Source organism: Parasteatoda tepidariorum, chromosome 4 (genome assembly GCF_982258835.1).
Source record: "Parasteatoda tepidariorum strain Cologne lab strain chromosome 4, Ptep-v5.0, whole genome shotgun sequence".
Taxonomy (NCBI): Eukaryota; Metazoa; Arthropoda; class Arachnida; order Araneae; family Theridiidae; genus Parasteatoda; species Parasteatoda tepidariorum.
In genome coordinates this window covers 5308975-5327205 of record NC_141758.1, presented here as the reverse complement: position 1 = coordinate 5327205, position 18231 = coordinate 5308975, and the positions used below count along the sequence as shown (strand labels likewise).

Sequence of the window (18231 nt, the reverse complement as noted above, 5' to 3'; positions counted from 1 at the left end):
CTCATACGATTTTAATTAATTTTTCTTAATAAATTAAATACGTAGTTTTATTTTTTACCTAAAATGTTTGCCCCTGCATACGTGGCGTAGTCGTGTTGCATATAAAAGAATTCGATTACGAATAAGTTATTTAAATGGCCGTTTATGCATTCACCAATAAACAGAAGAAGAAAAAAAGTAATCTCTTATTAAGTAATACCTCTTTTCATCAAAATGCGAGTATTAAGGACCTCATAATGTGTGTTACTTACATTTAATCATTAAAAGAAAATATCTTATCACGATTTGTAACGAGTTAATGATTTTTTCCAATACGTAGTTGCTTAATTTTTATGCTTATCATGTTGACGTAAGCTAAATTCTTATATGCGATGAAACTTTTTTTTTCTTTCTGTATATACACGCTCAAATGGCTGAGTACTTGTTTTTATTAAAATAAATAAAATTAAAAATGCTGATTTTGTAAATTGAATTTACTCGCGCAATTTTCGTTTTATTTTAAGATTATTGCATAATCGATGATTAGTAAAAATGAAGAATATGTTTTTGAATTTATTTAATGCGTTTGTGATGGAGGTAGGTGCTGAAAAAGGAAAATTAAATTTTATTTGCTATTTAATTTTATAAGATGTTAAACAGGAAAGAAAATGTTTTTTTTTAATGCAAAACATCGAATAGGAATCATTTTCTCTCGTTTTATATTCATTTTTGTTATGAGACTCTATTTTCACTACATAAAAAAAAGTAAAAATAGAATGCTATCTTTTAAAATCTAAATTCGTTTTGTTATGCGATACTTCATTTATACTTATTAAAAAAATATAGAATGCTCTCTTTTAAAATGTGTACTCATTTTGTTGTGGCATACTTCCTTTTTACACAGCTTAAAAAAAAAAAAAAACGAATGCTATCTTTAAATATGTAAATTCATTCTGTTATGAGATACTTGATTCATACTGAGTATAACGCGTAGAATGCTATCTTTAAAAGTATGCAAGTTAAGTTTGTTATGAGATACTTCCTTCATACTGAATAAAATGCTATCTTTAAAAATATGTAAATTCGTTTTGTTAAGATTTACTAATTCATACGGGGTAAAATATAAAGAATGCAATCGTTAAAAATAGTACATTCATTTTCTTATGAGATGCTTCATTTTTATTGAGTAAAAAACAGAGGATGTTATCTTTAAATACTACATGAATTCACATTTTGTTATGAGAATTAAATACTCTATTCATACTGGGTAAGACACATAGAATGCTATCTTTAAATCAGGGTTGGGGTTTTGGACGTCCTAAACTGGTTTTGGACAGGACACGTGGGTTTTACTGTCTTAAACTGGGTTTTACTGTCTTAAACTGGGTAAAACTGTCCTAAACTGGGTAATACTGTCCTAAACTGTCTTAAAGTGTGCAAAACCTTGAACTTTGGTAAAAGGTAAAAATTCTATAGGTGTAACCATTGTACACATAATAATTACATGTATCAATAAATGTTTGATATTTTTTATACAATTTACTATAACTTATTAAAAGAAAATAATATAATATAATAGAAAAAGGTTTAAAATTTTTGAAGCTCCACAATTCAGTGAACAACAAAAGTGAATACCTAATCCTTTAAATATAACTATGCTTTTAATACTGATAAATATTTTTTTTGCATAAGGATAAATATGGCAATATTAAAAATAATAATTTTTCTTAAAAAAAATACTAAATTTGTTCAAAAATTAAACTTTTATTTTTCACAATATTTTTTTTAAAAAAATTTGATAATTTCTGCATCACGGGATGATAAAAAAGACATCTATTTAAAAAAAAATTGCTTTTAAATATAAATACATTAGTTTAAATTGAAAATACAAAATAACTGAAAAATGCATTAACAGTTTTGAAGGGCATAACATCAGTTTCAGTTACTGACACTGGTGATGTATCACTATGCTAAAAGAATTGAACATGAATGAAATAAAAGCATTCTTGAATAGTACTATAAATAAATAAACCTGTTTATGAGGAACCAAGCACTTAGTCCCTAATATTTTAACCTGTATGGCAAGGTCAAACTTCAGTTATGTACTATTGAATGAGAGGACCCATTAAACTTGATTACTGATTAATCTTCCCTTGTTTAAATTGAAGAGTCAAACAATATTAATAAAACATTATACTTTTAAAAACATATATTCTCTAGTATATTTAATTATCAAAATGTTATTAGTTCTATGTTTATTTTACCTCTTAAATATTGTTCAGAAAAAATTGTGACATAATTTGAGTAAAAGGGTTTTGGACAGTTTAAGACAGTTTTGGACAGGACGGTTTAAACCAGGGTTTAAACCGTGGATTAATCCATTCTGTCCTAAACCTTGCCAACCCTGCTTTAAATATATAAATTAATTTTGTTATGAGATGCTTTATTTATTATTCTTTTTAGGTGAGAGGGCGAGGCTTGGATGCGATGTATGGCTGAGGCAGCCTCCACTGAGGACGAAGAAGAGGAGACATGGAGGCTGGGATCAAACCCTGCTGCAGGGATCCTGATGGAGACACCATCGGTCAGTCTCTTTTTTTTTTAACTCTTCATCTCTCTAATTGAGTCTTTCGCGTACTTAGTTCTGAAATAACTGAGCATATCAAACAACCCTCTTTCTCAATTCACAATCTTGCGTATGGAATGTAAACAATAACAGGTTTCCTAAAACCCAGGGCTAAAGAGAATAGAAGGGCTGGTTCATTCCTTTGAAGTAACACTAACCGCGCCAATCCTCCAATTTTCTCTAGTGACGTCACTTTGGCGCAAAGCTCGCACTTTTACTTCAAGACCGGAGCGTTCGGCCTTACTAGTTTTAACTAATATTAGATCATTTCTTTTTGCGAGATATTCTAAGACATTTGTTATTTTCTATAATGATTTTCCTCAGTTTTTGCAGTGAATTTACAAGAATTTAAAACTATCATCGAAATGCCAGTTTGCGCGATTGCAACTTGAAAAAATTCTGATACAAAAACAAAAGGAAAAAATATAATTTTCCGCGTCTTCCCTAAAGTAAATGAACAACTATGTAAAGAATGGATTCCGAAATGACACAGTTAATATTAAACAGCAATACGTTTATTCGGTCGTTAAGAACTTTTATAAAAATTCATTAACTAAATAGAAACCGCCTCGTTACTTCAAAAAGAAAGGCAAGTGAAAAGAATTAAAAAATGGATAAAGTCAAAGAAAATTAAAATGTCAATAAAAAGTATAAATAAAATATATAGTATACAGTTGAAATTCTCCTAATTTCATAACATATTTTTTAATATAGTTATTCTAAATATTTGATTTTTTTAAAAAATTATATTCTCTTTAATTTAAATATCTATAAATTATATCATCGTAAATTTAAATATCTATAATTGTAAAATTTTTAATGTCATTATGAACCTAAATTATTTTGTTTCAGTAATTAGCGTTTAAGGTTGATGTTTCCTAATGATTAAGTATGAACAAATTGCTATTAACGACATATTTTAAAATCAGGGATTCTAAATTTAACTCAACTTATCGTTATAAAAGAATCTGTAGATAAAAAAAGTGTCGATATATGCTTTCATTTTTCTTAATAATTAAAGTTAAAACTGAACTTTTTAAAATAAAGTATTTATAGTGTCATTTTCGCCAACTAGTAAAACATTTTTATAAGTTTAAAATGGTTTTTTTTTTTTTAATATAATAACCAAGAAAGTTTTTTTGAACTATGTTTATGAACGGAAATGTGTTAATTACGTAAAGTTTGAAAGCTAATAACCAGAAAAAGTCTAACTTATTTTTGCAAAGAGAAAGATGCAAAGTTATCATATCTTTGCTTGCGATCTCCGAGATCTGTGGACACAGTGACGTCATGAGGAGGAAAATCGTAGCTTCAGCTCTAAGAGCGGAGTGAACTAGCCCTTCTATTCTCTTTAGCCCTGCCTAAAACCAGGCTTGATATTTAAGGAAGTTTTAGTGTGATTGATATCGATTTTTTTTTTCTTCATATAAAATTTTTTGGGATTTTTCCCTTTGTGTCATAATTATCACTTAATTGTTTAGTATATTCTTTACCTTGAATTCTCCTTTTATTATTAATTTTTTGTACAATAAAAAATTTTATTACAAATTTAAATATTTCAATATATGAGCTTTTTAAAAAATATGTTTTTTGAGAGATATGATTGAACTTAGAGCTTTTGTTATTAAGTGCGAACTGTTTACAAAACTTCGTAGTTTTGAATAACCTTTTCTCTCTAGTGAGTAGGTCAAGTTTTACGTCAGTACTCTTTTTCTGTTTTAGATTTCTTTTTTGCTTTTGAAAATCGATGCGAAGCGTCGGCCGAAAAAATAAACACCTTGAATAAATTTTTTATTTATTTATCCCTGAAAATGAATGCTCATTACTGATGCCAAAAGTTTTCGTTCTGACAGAGAAAATTCGTGAATTATTATTCTTTTTCTTTTCATAGAAAAAAAAATGAAATGTAAATACGTGTTTTCTCTTCTGTGAAACACATACACAGATTTAGAAGCCCCACAAATTCTAAATATTGGAAGAAAAGGGGGAGAGGATATTGATATCGGATATCTGAGTCTGTCTTATTTTTGAAAAACGACTTTGCGTGATGATTGTGTTTGTTGTATGAGCGGTTCGTGACGTTGTGACACTCCAACCCTTTCTTCACACTTTTTCTTCTTTTTTTTCTGGGAAATAAATAAGAATTCTGAAATATGAGCCCAGTATTGGTTTTTGTCATATGAAAATTCTAGAAACAGGTGGTATTCCCATCTGACCTTTGCAAATTTTTTCTTTTTTCTTTTTCTTTCTATTTTTAACATGTGATTCGTTAACTTTTTTTCCTTGCTTTACGTTGCTATTAGGGAAATATTAAGAAAAATTTAGTCTGTAAGCTGGGGTCTGTTTAGAAGAAATTTGGGTCCGTTAACGGACCCTTCACGAAATATCTTTTCATAAAAACGGACCCTTCACAAAATATCTTTTCATAAAAACGGACCCTTCACAAAATATCTTTTCATAACAACGGACCCTTCACAAAATATCTTTTCATAAAAACAGACCCTTCACTAAATATCTTTTCATAACAACGGACCCTTCACAAAATATTTTAACTTAAAAACGGACCCTTCACAAAATAATTTATCTTTTAATCGGACCCTTCACAAATTTGTTTATCTTCATTATTGTTTTGCTAATCGAATAAAACCTTCCCAGGGGGAGGGGGAGAAAGACAGATGTAAACAAACTAAGTTTTGTCTTCGGCAGACGCTTCTTCCTTTATTCCTCCGAAATAAATATTCTGCGTTCAGCAGTAAAGGCTAAATACGAAATATTTGTATGTTGCCCCTCTCATTTAGTTGCAGCAATTGCTGTTTATTTTTGAAAATTTAATTTTTTTTATTTATTATAATTTTACAGTGTTAAGCATAATCTTGTATGTCTTTACAATTTAAAAACTCCTTGAAAAAGTTTTTTTGCAATAACGGACCTTATTTGCACAAATTCACAAAAGCGGACCCTGGTTGAAAGAATGTGACTTAACGTTTATTTTATATTTTTTCACAATTTTACAAAAACGGACCTTTCACAAAATGTCTGGACAGACCCCTGGTCAGAATGTCAATGAAATTCGTAAAGTGCGGACGTGGCTAACCCATTGCACGCGTTCCACTAGGAGCAAGCCAGTGGTCGTAGTTTTTGCAGTTACAACTTTATTACGAATGTACTTAACACTAGAAAGACACCTATATTGCCCAAAAGCAGTCAAAATGATTGAATAATGAAAGAATAACTAATGTGTAAAGAAATTTGTGTGAAATTAATTTTTAATATTTTTTTTTAATATAATTTACAATTATATAAAAAAAAAAACAATTTATTAACAAAATATTAACAGTGAAAAAAATATACGCTGTACAAAATGTCACAAAATTCTAAGAAATTGTGTCATCATTGTTTTTCTAATTGAAATTAAAATGCAGTCAAAATGACTTCCTTGGGTAATCAATCTAATGTTAACTAAAACTCCTTTCTTTTAAATGTAGTGACTACAAACTTTGGAATTGTAGTAACAACTTCACTACTTAAAGGAGACGTTGCAAAATTTAATTTACACCTATGTTTAAAATGGTTTTGAATAAGAAATTGGCTGACATTAAATATAAGGGAATAATTAAGAATTATTTATTTGAGCCAGTTTGTTATTCCCAAACATATTTTTCGAATGTGTTCATACAACTTTTTCTGCCTTTTTCGAAAGCGATTTTTTCATCCGAACACGTTCGGAGGATTTTTTTAAAAATATTAAGTTTCAGAACACTTTAATTATGTTTTTATATTTATTATATGTAAAAACTAATATTAAATCAGAGAAATTAGACATTTATATTATATTTTGTTTTTAAAAGCTAAATAACAAGAAAAAATTGATGTTTTTTTCATAAAACTTGTGAAAGGATATACTTCACCAAAATTATTGTATCAAAAAAGTGTTATTATCAAAATAAAGAGCTGAATTTTGTCTACTGATTTGACTACAATCATAAAAATATTTGGAAAATTAAATTTTTTATAGAAAATTGAAAACTTTTTATGAGATTTTTGTCAAATTTTTTACGTCGTATTTCACATTTTAGACCAATAATAAAAAACTATTAAGAATTTTTAAACAATTGTAGCACAAGCACTAGAAAACATTAGACATAATACACATAAAAATTTTTATTGAAATATATCTACAACTTTTTTAATAATGAATTTTGAAAGTTACTATTTTTGCGTGAAATTACATTCTGAGAAAAAGGCATTTAAAGTATAAATTATATCACTTCTAATTTTAAAAATGCTTCAATACTTCTAAAATTCTCCCGATTTGTATGTGATACCTTCCTTTTTCTCAATTTTACAAATCTTTTGTTTTTTTGCAACCCTATTTTTTTTCTGACAATTTTTACATTAGTTAATGAATGGCGTTGAGACTCATACACACGCTCAAAATCAAGTTCTGTAAAACCTCTTAAAGTTTTATTGCCACGGCTGACTCCAACTATGTCGAGTATGCTTTTCAGTCCCAGAAAACCTTTATTAAACTGAATAACAGACAAATACACACCAAATTTTAATGTTTGCAATTCAACGAACACCTCCTTAGGGACAAATTTCCAAACAATGCCATTAAAGCTACTAATATAAATGATAAATTGAGAGGCTCATTTCTAGCAACATTAAAATAATAATTATTTAAGTCAAAGAAAGATAATTATCCCAAAATAAAGATAAATACAACTGTTTTTTCCCCACTTCCTGTTTCGGAATGCTATTTCCGGTTTCATTTTTTAGTCATCGACTAATTTCTTTTAGTCATAACTTTTGTTCTAATTGACGCACAGTTAAAATTTAAACTGTTTTGAAAACTAGAATAAACGGAGATTCGTAATATAAAATTTAAAAAAAATTGTCATTTTAGGCTTAAATTCACTTTTTCAACGTGTGCGGATACCTTAAAAAATGCGAAATTATCAAACAATTGCAATTTTTTTAATTGTTTAAATGTTCTTTTACTTCCTCTTAGAAAAATGAAGTACAACGAAAATACGTTCATTGCTTTTGAAATAACATCTGTTTTTCACAAGTGTGCATTCGGATGTGAAAGCGTAACCAAAGTGGTTAATTATCCATCTTTTGTTATCTCTAGTTTAAATACTAGTTATACGAGATTTTAAATATACTTCATTTCTGTTTTCAACCACAAGGTCATACTTATTGCATCCATTGACGGGCCCCGCGAAACTCTTCTTTTTGGTTTTATCTTTAAAGCGTTTAGCTATTTCAATGAAATGTGTAACCATTTATAAAACCAGTTTTCGTGTAAAAAAACAAGTTTTAATAATAATTTATTATTTTTTAATTTAATATATTGGGCTGAAAAAATTTTGAGTTATGAGGCGTAATTTTTTATACCATATTAATCTTCGCATTTTTCGATTGAGAAATCAGAAGTTTCAATTGTTTTTATTTTAATAATTAAAATGAATCATTTTTAAAAAATTAATTTGGCGATCAGAAAGAAATATTTAAATGCGATTAATTCGTAAATATGGTTAACTTTCGAGAAACCTGATTTACCCTGAGATGCTTAAACATTCATATTTTTCATCTATAGTGTATTGCTAATCTTTTATTTTTTTTAAATTTTTATTTTATTTTTAAATACGCTTTAAGTTATCTGTTAATTTAATCTTAATAAAGGTAAGAGATTTCTGTAAAATAGGATATTTAACGAATGTCAAGCCTAATGAAAACATGTTTGAGTTGGAATATGCCAATATTGTCAGACTAGTACAATATTGGTAAAGATTTTACATTTTTTCGGTCAAAATAAACTTTTATGTAAAAATCCAAGAAAATTATTTTCAATTTAAATATGTTTCATTTTTCTATTTCTTTGCGCTATAATAAGATGGTCTTAAAAAGAGCATGCTGGACTGCTCATTGAAAGTTGTTACAAATCATTTTGACTTTTATCGAGTAAACATAGCATCTTTTTTTTTCCCTTCAAATTTTAACTCAAGAAAATTTTCAAAATATTTTGCGTTGATTCACAATTTATGTCTGTGTTTTTATGAAACTCTTAGAAAAGAATGCAGAATAAGTTATAGAAAGTTCTGAAAAGTTCTAAATTGATGCTTTCTCGGTAAAATCAAACCTCGACCTTTTTTTTTTTTTTTTTTTTTTTTTTTTTTTTTTTTTTTTTTAAAATACCTTTTTTTTTTTTTTCGAGGAAAAAAAGTGAATGCAACAAAAAGTGTTACCACATACAGGAGTAAACAAAAGCTGAAACTGTTCAGTCCCCTAAGGGATTGAAGTAAATAAGTTGTAACAATTCCAGTTTAACTTTTAAAAGCTTGGCTATTTCGTTACTCGGGAATAAATTGCTTTGGCGAGGAACCACATCTCTTTGAAGGGATTGCGCCAAACGTTGTCATAACAACCACTTCCCGATACTCGAGTAAAGAATTCCCTTCTCACGTAAATGGATAAAAAGGAATCTGTTACGGTGGAGGAAAAAAAGAGATAAATACCTTTTCTTGATGGTGATGTAAAAGTAATGGATGATGTCGAAAACAATCCCAAAAATAGGATGAAATACTAGAGGAAATACTCATCATTATATTCTAATTTAGAATAATTCCACTAGAGAATTCTATGATCGAGTCTTGAAGAATTTTCATCATTACTTGAAACAGTAAAAATTTAAAAGAAAAAAATGTGTAGAAAGCTTTAAGTTTAAATAATAAACAGGAAAACTTTTTTTTAAAAGTTGTCAAATTTCATTTCCGAAAAAAAAAAATTTTTAATGTTTTTTTTTAATATTTTGGAGACATTATAAAATTTTAATGACTTTATCTGCGTATTTGCTTGTAAACCTTATGTTTCTTAAACTCAAAATTTTTATTTCTTTAGAAGCTATAATTTGGGGTTTCATGCTTATAAGCATGCTCTGGACAGTTTCAAACCCCTTTTCCTACTGTCAGCGAATCACGTACCTCACGCGCTTACTCAAGAAATTTTTGACAACTTCATTTTGTTTGTTTGTTTTAACTTTTTCTGATACTGCAATAACCGAATTTTTGGATTAAATTAAAAAACATTTTAAAAAATGTAACTTCACCTCGCAAATTTTTGCATTTGAATTCATCTTATAAAGATTTGAGTTCTTGTCTGATGTTCTTGAAAAACTCTTGACTGTTTACCACCTGCGGTCATAATTCTTGATCTTTGAAACTCTTTACATAAATCTTTTTTCCGACTCTTTCTTACTCTAAATTCAACTTTTATTTTAAATTTGAATTTTCTTCCAAGTGCAATTTTTTTCAAATTTCTTTTAGTAGATTTTTGTATTGAAATTAGATTTTAACATTGTGCATTGTATTGAAATTAGATTTTAACATGATAATAAAAAAGATGATTTTATTTTCGTGTCGTGAGTAAGCATTGCTCATCTCATTAAAAATAAACAAAACATCAACCCCTTAAGCACTTTCGTAATATTTGAACGCCCCCCCCCCTTTTGTGCTAATGCTGACTTACGTAAAAATAGCAACTCCTGTTACAAGACCAGGATTTTTCAGTATAGCATTTCAAAAGTGAGTAATACTACATTATGTATGAAGAATTACATTTTTCTCGTCCAGAATTTATAAATGAGTAATTTTAACATTAATTTTTCACATCCTACCACATGAATAATTTATAAATAGCCTCACGAAGAATAAACCTCAACCTCCGAAATTCAGTTAAATTATTTAGCAAGTCGCAAATTAAATTATGGCTGCGCATTTCGTTTAAAAACAAAAAGTTAGTTTGATGTTTCATTTAGAAGATCCCTGAGCAGCTTATGAAGAATAAATGGGGGGAAAAAAAAGTTCAAATACTTAACGAGATTTTTTATTCGATTCTTAAATTAAGATGGTTTTTCAAAGTTCTTTCGTCAAAGAAAATAAAAACCACAGAAATGTGAACTTGAATCAAAGCTATAATTATCCGGACCTAATCCGATCCGGATAATTGGACAACCAACCGGCTTTGGGTATGTTAGGAAGGATTAGCAATTGCAGTTGTGTTTCCTATTATAGCACATTACAAATGGTGTGTTTTAAATTTTATTATTTTAAAATTTTATTAGGAACCTGTTTCCTTATTAGAATCTATTCGCAACCCACATCGAAATTGGGCGGAAAGAACGTGAGTTTCTTTTCAAGATCATCGAGGGACTAAAGCATTTTTTGACCAAATAATAATAACTCTTTCGCATTTTTTTAATAAGAAAGTGAAGGGCCTGGTCGGTAGGGCGCTGGGCCCATATCCAAGAGGTCGTGGATTCGATCCTCGCCGGTCGAAGACTCCCCTAGTAGTAAATGGTGACTGATGCACGTTAAATCTGTCGAGTCTCAAAGTCCTCCATGTTCCCACAACAAGTCAATACCTCTGGAGGTACTGATCCATGATTTTCCTTGTCTTCTGGATTGGTTCAAAATTACAAGGCTACGGAGTTGAACGTAAGTAGTCGTAAACCCATGAAATTGGGTCGGCTGTTCAACGACGGTTATAAAATAAAATAAAATAAGAAAGTGAAAGAAAACGCGTGTTTTCTTTCACTAACGATCCGGATGATTGGACAATTCTGTAAATCGGATAATCGGCGCTCTACTGTAAGTTGCCTTGCTGTGAAGAATCATACGGGCAAATAACTTAAATATTTTAAATAAGGAAACTTTTTTTCAAAGTCGCCAATTTGGTGCCATTTTTCCACCAAAATCAATGCATTCTCATTTTTTGCAAATTTTTATGAACCCAGAAAGTACAGCCTTGGAGTAAATTTTTAAAGATTAAAAACTAGACCAAACGCTTTTCAATTTCTCTAAACTGTGACTTTTCCCCAAATTGACGTTTTGCGCCTCTTTCAAAATAAACATAGCGTTGGCTAGATAAACTAAACTTGACCTAACAGTTATAAGTAACTGGTGCAAACTCACAACAGTTACGAAGATAACATATTATTCAGTAAAAAAAAAAAAAAAGCATTTCATGCGACGACAGAGGCACTTTCAAAGCAATCAATGCTAGGGTCCACCGCCCACTGCTCGCTTTGCTCACCAAACCCCACGATTATTATGCAAGTGACATAGTGTAGGTATCTTGATCCTGATTGGCTGCTGTATTTGTTTACGTTATCATTTGTTCTTTCCATTCTAATTCGAGTTAGCCAGCGCGTCAAGTATCAATTCTCATAAGTAACACATTCTATTTTCTTTTACAAAGATTTTTTAACTTTACATTTCTTGACACAGAGACAGGCACGAAGCCATGTAGAACATAAACACAAATAATCATACATCGAAGTTGCCAGTTTACACGAAACAAAAATATATCACGAATAGAATAAAACACATAAGCGAATAATAAATCTCAGTTGAGTAAAAGACGCGGAAGAGCAATAATAATATATTAATAGATACGGCTTTGTATTTAGTTAACTTCGCGTTAATTAACATTCTAATTTATGTTGAGAGATTTAGCTTGACTTTAACACGCCATTAATAAACCATCAGCTGCTGCCGAGGGCTTAAGTCACGTGTATGTGTATCAGTGATCGTCTTCTCTAGTTGCAAGTACTCAATTATTTTTATTTTGAACCATAAAATGATTTTAGATCAGATCCAAAAATTTTAAATTAAAAAGGATCTCTTAACCCTACGGGCCCTTTATTTCTAGTAAAGGTAAATTAAAGTATTTTTGGAATCGAAATTGTTTTAAGAACAGTAATTGACATAAAAAAAAACCTCATTTAGTTTATGAAAATGCCATTTTTTGGTGGTAAATATATTTAACATGACCTATTAGGAACTTACTGACTTTTATTTTTCTTTATTTATAAAATAAATTCCTTAAATGCTACAAACTTCAAAAGGAATTATGTATTTTATAACTTATATACGTTTTATTAAAAGTGACAAATGGTTACCAATTTTATTCAAACTCACTTCAAGAAAGCTGAAGTTATTGAAAAATGGAAACCTAAATTAAAAGTGGTAAAACGTGGTGGTTAAGTATACTTACCACGGCCTTCAAAAGGGTTAACTGTTTTACTGTATTGACTCAGATTTAGTTTCGCAAATGGTTTTTCGATTCTATTTGGATTAACTTTAAGCCTATTCATTTTGCTCGTTTACCATTTCTACTTTATTTACAATTTTTTTTTTAATCGCATTTAATTTTTTGCTACTTAAAAAACTCAAGTGTTTTTTTTTTACCCCTAGAAACTATTTGGCAATAGGTCGAAAAGCTAATTCCTAATGTTTTACAAATTTGTATTCATTATTTAATTAAATATGTTAATTGAACGCAGTTTTAACACATTGATTATTAGAAAAGTAAATATATCTTGCTTTTCTTTTTAATAATTGAAAAGCTATTTATAAGTTATGGTACTGATTTAAATACACGTGTTTAGCGTATAATATTACTTAATAAAGGAGTATAATTTTTAATAAAGGAACACCACGTATAGTTTATGACCCTTAATTTTAAAGTCATAATCACAAAAACGTATTCAGAGAGGACAACAAAAAAATATTTCATAGGTTATTATGTTTATAATTTTTATTAATTTTATGCCGATGAGAACCAAAGAAATCTGGAACTTCATGTCAGAAAATTAGTTTATAGCATGTGATCTATCTGCTCAATTGGGTATACTATAGCCTACGTCACAGATCGTGTTATTCCTACTAAATTTAACTAGTAAACAGCATTTTCTGCGAACCTGATTTCTAGCAACAAGTAAAAGCATCAAACGAAGTGTCTTGTTTATAAGTCGCTACTCGCCAGGTTGGAATTGTATTAGTCTAGTTCCTTTGGAAATAATTTATATTGTTGTTTTACCGAAGTTTATGAATTTAGTAAACATATTTAAAACTCAGTTTATTAATTAAACTAAAAGGTAAATGTTATTCCTAGTAAGTGGAAGTAGTTGTGCTTTTTTTCATATTATACCCAATTAGAATGCACTTTGCTTTCATCATTCTTACCTGGTTGTTTTTATGTTAAATAGATATGTGTTAAATTTTCTCTCAGAACTAAGTTTTTCCAATTTATTCTGAATGATTAACAACGTAAATAATAAAAAGTATATTTAACGCTTTTTTGTAGTTATTGTAGCGAAACTTACCTGTATTTTATTTTTACACCATAATAAAACTACTTAAAAAAAAAAAAAAAAAAAAAAAACTGAAACTTGCTTTATATCAAACTATTAGAACTTTAAGACGTAAAAAGGAATTTCCAAATCAGCCATATCATAATCCACCAACTTTATAGACCATTTTATTGGACGTGTTAAATGTCAGTTTAATTGTGCTAAAATATTTAATTGTACGGAAACTCGTGAATTCCAACCGTTACCGTGACCTTTAAAAGTAATATATCTGTCGCATTTTCTGTCTATTTACTTAACTCTGTATTTTTTCCCCCCACTTCGACGGAAATTAAATCTTCCTGTCTTTATGATGGTTGATCTGCGCTGCGTTAAATGTCAACAAATCTTGCTTGCTAACAATTTTGCTGCTTTTTTTTTCATCGGGATTTTACGACTTTTTTCCCCTCTAAAATTTAAGCTGATTGGTTGAAAAGCCTTATTAGATGGTTTAAAAATGCTTTCTTTTTTAAAAGAACCTTTTCTCGCAGTGTAAAATTATTTTAAATCAGGCTTTAATGTATATTTTAATTTTTTTGAACAACTGAAAAACCTTTTTATGATGTAAAATAAATAAATGAAACCCGTCGATTAATTTTTAAATCTGGACTGATTAAAAATTAATCTGATTTGAACTGATTAATTAATCTGATTTAAACTGATTAATTAATCTGATTTAAACTGATTAATTAATCTGATTTAAACTGATTAATTAAGCTGATTTAAACTGATTAATTAAGCTGATTTAAACTGATTAATTAATCTGATTTAAAATGATTAATTAATCTGATTTAAGCAAAATTATGAAATTTAAACTGATTGGTTGAAAAGCCTTGTTAGATGGTTTAAAAGCGCTCTTTTTTAAATAACCTTTTCTCACTGTGTAAAATTATTTTACACTAGATATATATTTTAATTTTTTTAAGAGGTGAAAACCTTTTATGATGTGAAATAAATGAATGAAACTCGTCGATTAATTTTTAAATCCGAACACAGTTTGAAATTGCGAAAATGAGCACAGCAATGAGTGCGCTTTTTCAGGGGTCAAGTCCTGAACTTAGGGGTTTCGAGGTGGATAAGTATTGTAATTTACTGCCACTATTATAAAATTAAAGCCACTGCAGCAAACTTGTCAAAACGCCTGTTGACTGTTTAAAAAAAAAATAGAATTTAATAAAATATAACATGTGATTTATGCAAATTGAAAATATCATATTACATATTTATCTGTATACATTAATTTATCCTCACAGAAAATTTTATTCTTAGACGGCTCATAAAAATTTACAAAAACTAAAACTGTCGCCAAACTGAAAAATGGCTCAAATTGGCGATATTTAAAAAAGTTTAACTCTTAAAATATTTAAGATATTTTTCCATTCTAAAGCTTAAATAATTCTTAACGGCAAAATGATAATAGATAGTTTAAAATCATCGCTTTGCTTCAAGTGTTACTGTAACTTTTTTTATTTTCCTTGGCGACAGAGCTTCGAAAAACCTTGTACCCGTTTTCCTAGACACACATTGCAAGCTGCTGATTTATAAACCCTGCGATGAACAAACTATTCTTTTTCATTACTAAATATGATGAGCTCGGCTAATGTCTGGAGCTCATTTTTAACTCATGCTTTTTATAGAGTTTTCATATAAAATTTCATAAATTTAAATATTTGTACTGTATATGGTATCAGTTAGGTATAAAAAATTGTCATAAGTTAAGTGTGTTTTCTTGATTTGCAAAAAAGTAATCTTGATAATATATAAAAGTCAAATAGAAAAAAAATTATCTTTTGTTTCAGTCAATTTCGGTTCTTTTCACTTTCGATTCTTCGTTTCATTTTCGATTCTTCGCTTACATCTGAATCTCTGGAGTCGAGCGGACTGGGATTTAAACATTCGGGCTTCTTTTAAGTGAGCCAGATTTTAAATCCTATTCATTATTTTAATTCCATTCTTTGACATCCGTGTTAAAAATTAAAGATAAAAAGACAGGCGTGGGCAAAACCGCATTTGTTCAGAACAATATGAATGATTCATTCAAGAACGGCTTTGAACCACGATCTGTGATGTAAGAGTCGTGGGCAATAGGCCAATTGTCTTTATTGTTTCGTCTTGAGTCATTATCGCGTCTAGCCATTTTGCTAGTTTCATGTAAAACGAATTAGTTTATAAGTTATAAAATGTAACTAGTTTCATGTAAATGTAGAGAAAACATAGAAAATAATAAAGATTAATGAAAAGAGAAAAAGAAAAATTATTAAACTAAAATAATTTTGAAAATATTTTAAAATTTTTATTTAACACGTTCAAGCCGGGTGTTCAGGCCTGAAAGCGGGACGGAAAAGTGAAAATACTGGTAGAAGAACTATTTCAATATTAGATAATTTTCGGGAGGAGTTAATCTATTCTCAACAATAACAATTCACTGTAAGGAAATTTATCACGGCGAAGAAGCAATTCAATATAAAAAAGTTGCATCCGTTGAAAACAATTGGTTGTTATAGATTTTTATTATTCCAGGAAAAAAACTAAAAAATAAAATTTATTGTTACCAGTTTTTACTCCGGTGCGCTGCCAAGATGAGGCAATCTAGCGAGACCCACCGGTGGGTCACCCCGGCGTGAACGTGTTAAAAAAAGAGAATCTATAGTAATATTTATATATCCAAAAAACAAATAGACAAACTCTTTCAAAATTTGATTTAAAAAAATGGATACCCATACAAGGCAATTAAGTTCTATATAAAATCATTTAATTAATTGTACGTTCTTATTAATAATTTCCTAAAAACTTCTTTATTAATTTATATTTTTATCATGTGCAAATCCAATTCCGGCAAATCCGTGGCTAATAATATGTAGAAAACTGAAAAATAATGTGTTTCTTTTTTTTAAATGAATGTTAATTTTCTAAAATTATTTAAATTGTATAATTATTAATTAATTAAATATCAACCTTATTAATTAACTTTAAATTATCCAGTATAATATTACCTTGCGCACATCCATTTTCGTGCAATCCGAGGTAACTAACAAATCAACCGCGCTTTAGTACTGCAGTAAGAACTCGCTATAAACCCTCTATTTACGCTTCTAACCTCTTTTTGCCTTTCTGTTTTCATATTTTGTAATATGGTAATCTTATTACGAAAATATATTTTAAATCATTCTTGAAAGATTTCGGTGCCTGTAAGTTGATTTGAATTCATAGATTACATTTTGTGTTTTGTTCAGTATTTTCTTTGCATTTTATTTATTGCTTGATTTGTTTTATTTCGTATATATTTTATTAGCTTAATGTGTTTTATTTTCGTTTCTTTTTTAGTGCTTCTTACACTATTGTATTGATATATTTTGCTTTTTTGATTCTATATATATATCACGATATTTTATTAAACATCGCTATTATTTGACATTATTAAATTCTGTACTAGTTATAGGGATCACTGTTCGTGTTGGCGACAACTTGGAAAAACAGTCGCCAAGATAAGCGGTAAATAACTTTCAATTCTGTAATTATTTATCTTACTAAATGTGATACAATTAGGCATAATATAATTAATAAAAATAAGCTATATCACTTTTGAAAAGAAAAGTTCACAAATATTTCATAAATATCTGCTGCTTCATTTTAGTTGTTTCTATCATTTATAAATATCTTCTTCATTCTTCAAATCATTGATTTAAAAAAAAATTAAGAGTTACGCTTTTTTCATCACTTAATCTTCACAATGCATAACCACACATCATCCCCATGTGCATTTTTTTTAATTTTTTTTTTTTTTTTAATGTTTTTTTTTCTTTCATCGCTTGAATTTAAATTTCTTGAAACGTGAAATGCCATTGTTATTTCCCGGAAGAATCTAACAATTTTTCTTTCTTTTTGTACTTCCCACACAACAAAAACCAAACTTAACATCATCCCACACTTTTTTTTAAAATTTTTATTCTGTCTAATGGAATCCGTGTAGCGTTTAAAATCCCCCCTAGGGATCGAAAGTGAGGAGTGAGAAAAAAAAAATCTTCTGCATGAATAATTTGTTACAGTGACTTGAAATCAAAAAAGGAGTCAAAATACATCCTCCTGAACGAAAGGAATATTTTTTCTTAAATCGATTTGGGTGGCGGAAATTATTTCTTTGTATCCAATCTCAGGTGGAAAAAAAAGATATCTTTCTTTACTTTTGGGATGAAGGCTTAGGGATGATAAAGTATCGCTTGTTTCAATTCGAACTGTTACCCTATCTTAGCAGCTTTGCCATAGCAATACGGTTTTGTTTCATTTCCCAATTTATGTGTTAAAATGAAATACTATGTAAGCTATATGCGTTTGGCGGAATTTACTATTACGCTTCTAGGCGCATTATGGGTTGCCTGCAAGTGACGTTGTGTGGGTATTTCGAACCTGATAGGTTGTTAAAATGTGACTTTGT

At 28.9% G+C, this 18231-nt stretch overlaps 1 protein-coding gene across 2 annotated transcripts in view; it reads left to right on the top strand.

Moving 5' to 3' along the window:
- Positions 1-18231, top strand: part of LOC107447625 (putative phospholipid-transporting ATPase IM) — a 198969-nt gene that overhangs the window by 97807 nt on the left and 82931 nt on the right. For both annotated transcript variants that reach the window (XM_016062579.4, XM_016062578.4), the window contains exon 2: positions 2443-2563. In XM_016062579.4, coding sequence (XP_015918065.1) covers positions 2512-2563 — 52 coding nt within the window. In that variant the 5' untranslated portion in view covers positions 2443-2511. The remainder of the gene's footprint in view (positions 1-2442; positions 2564-18231) is intronic.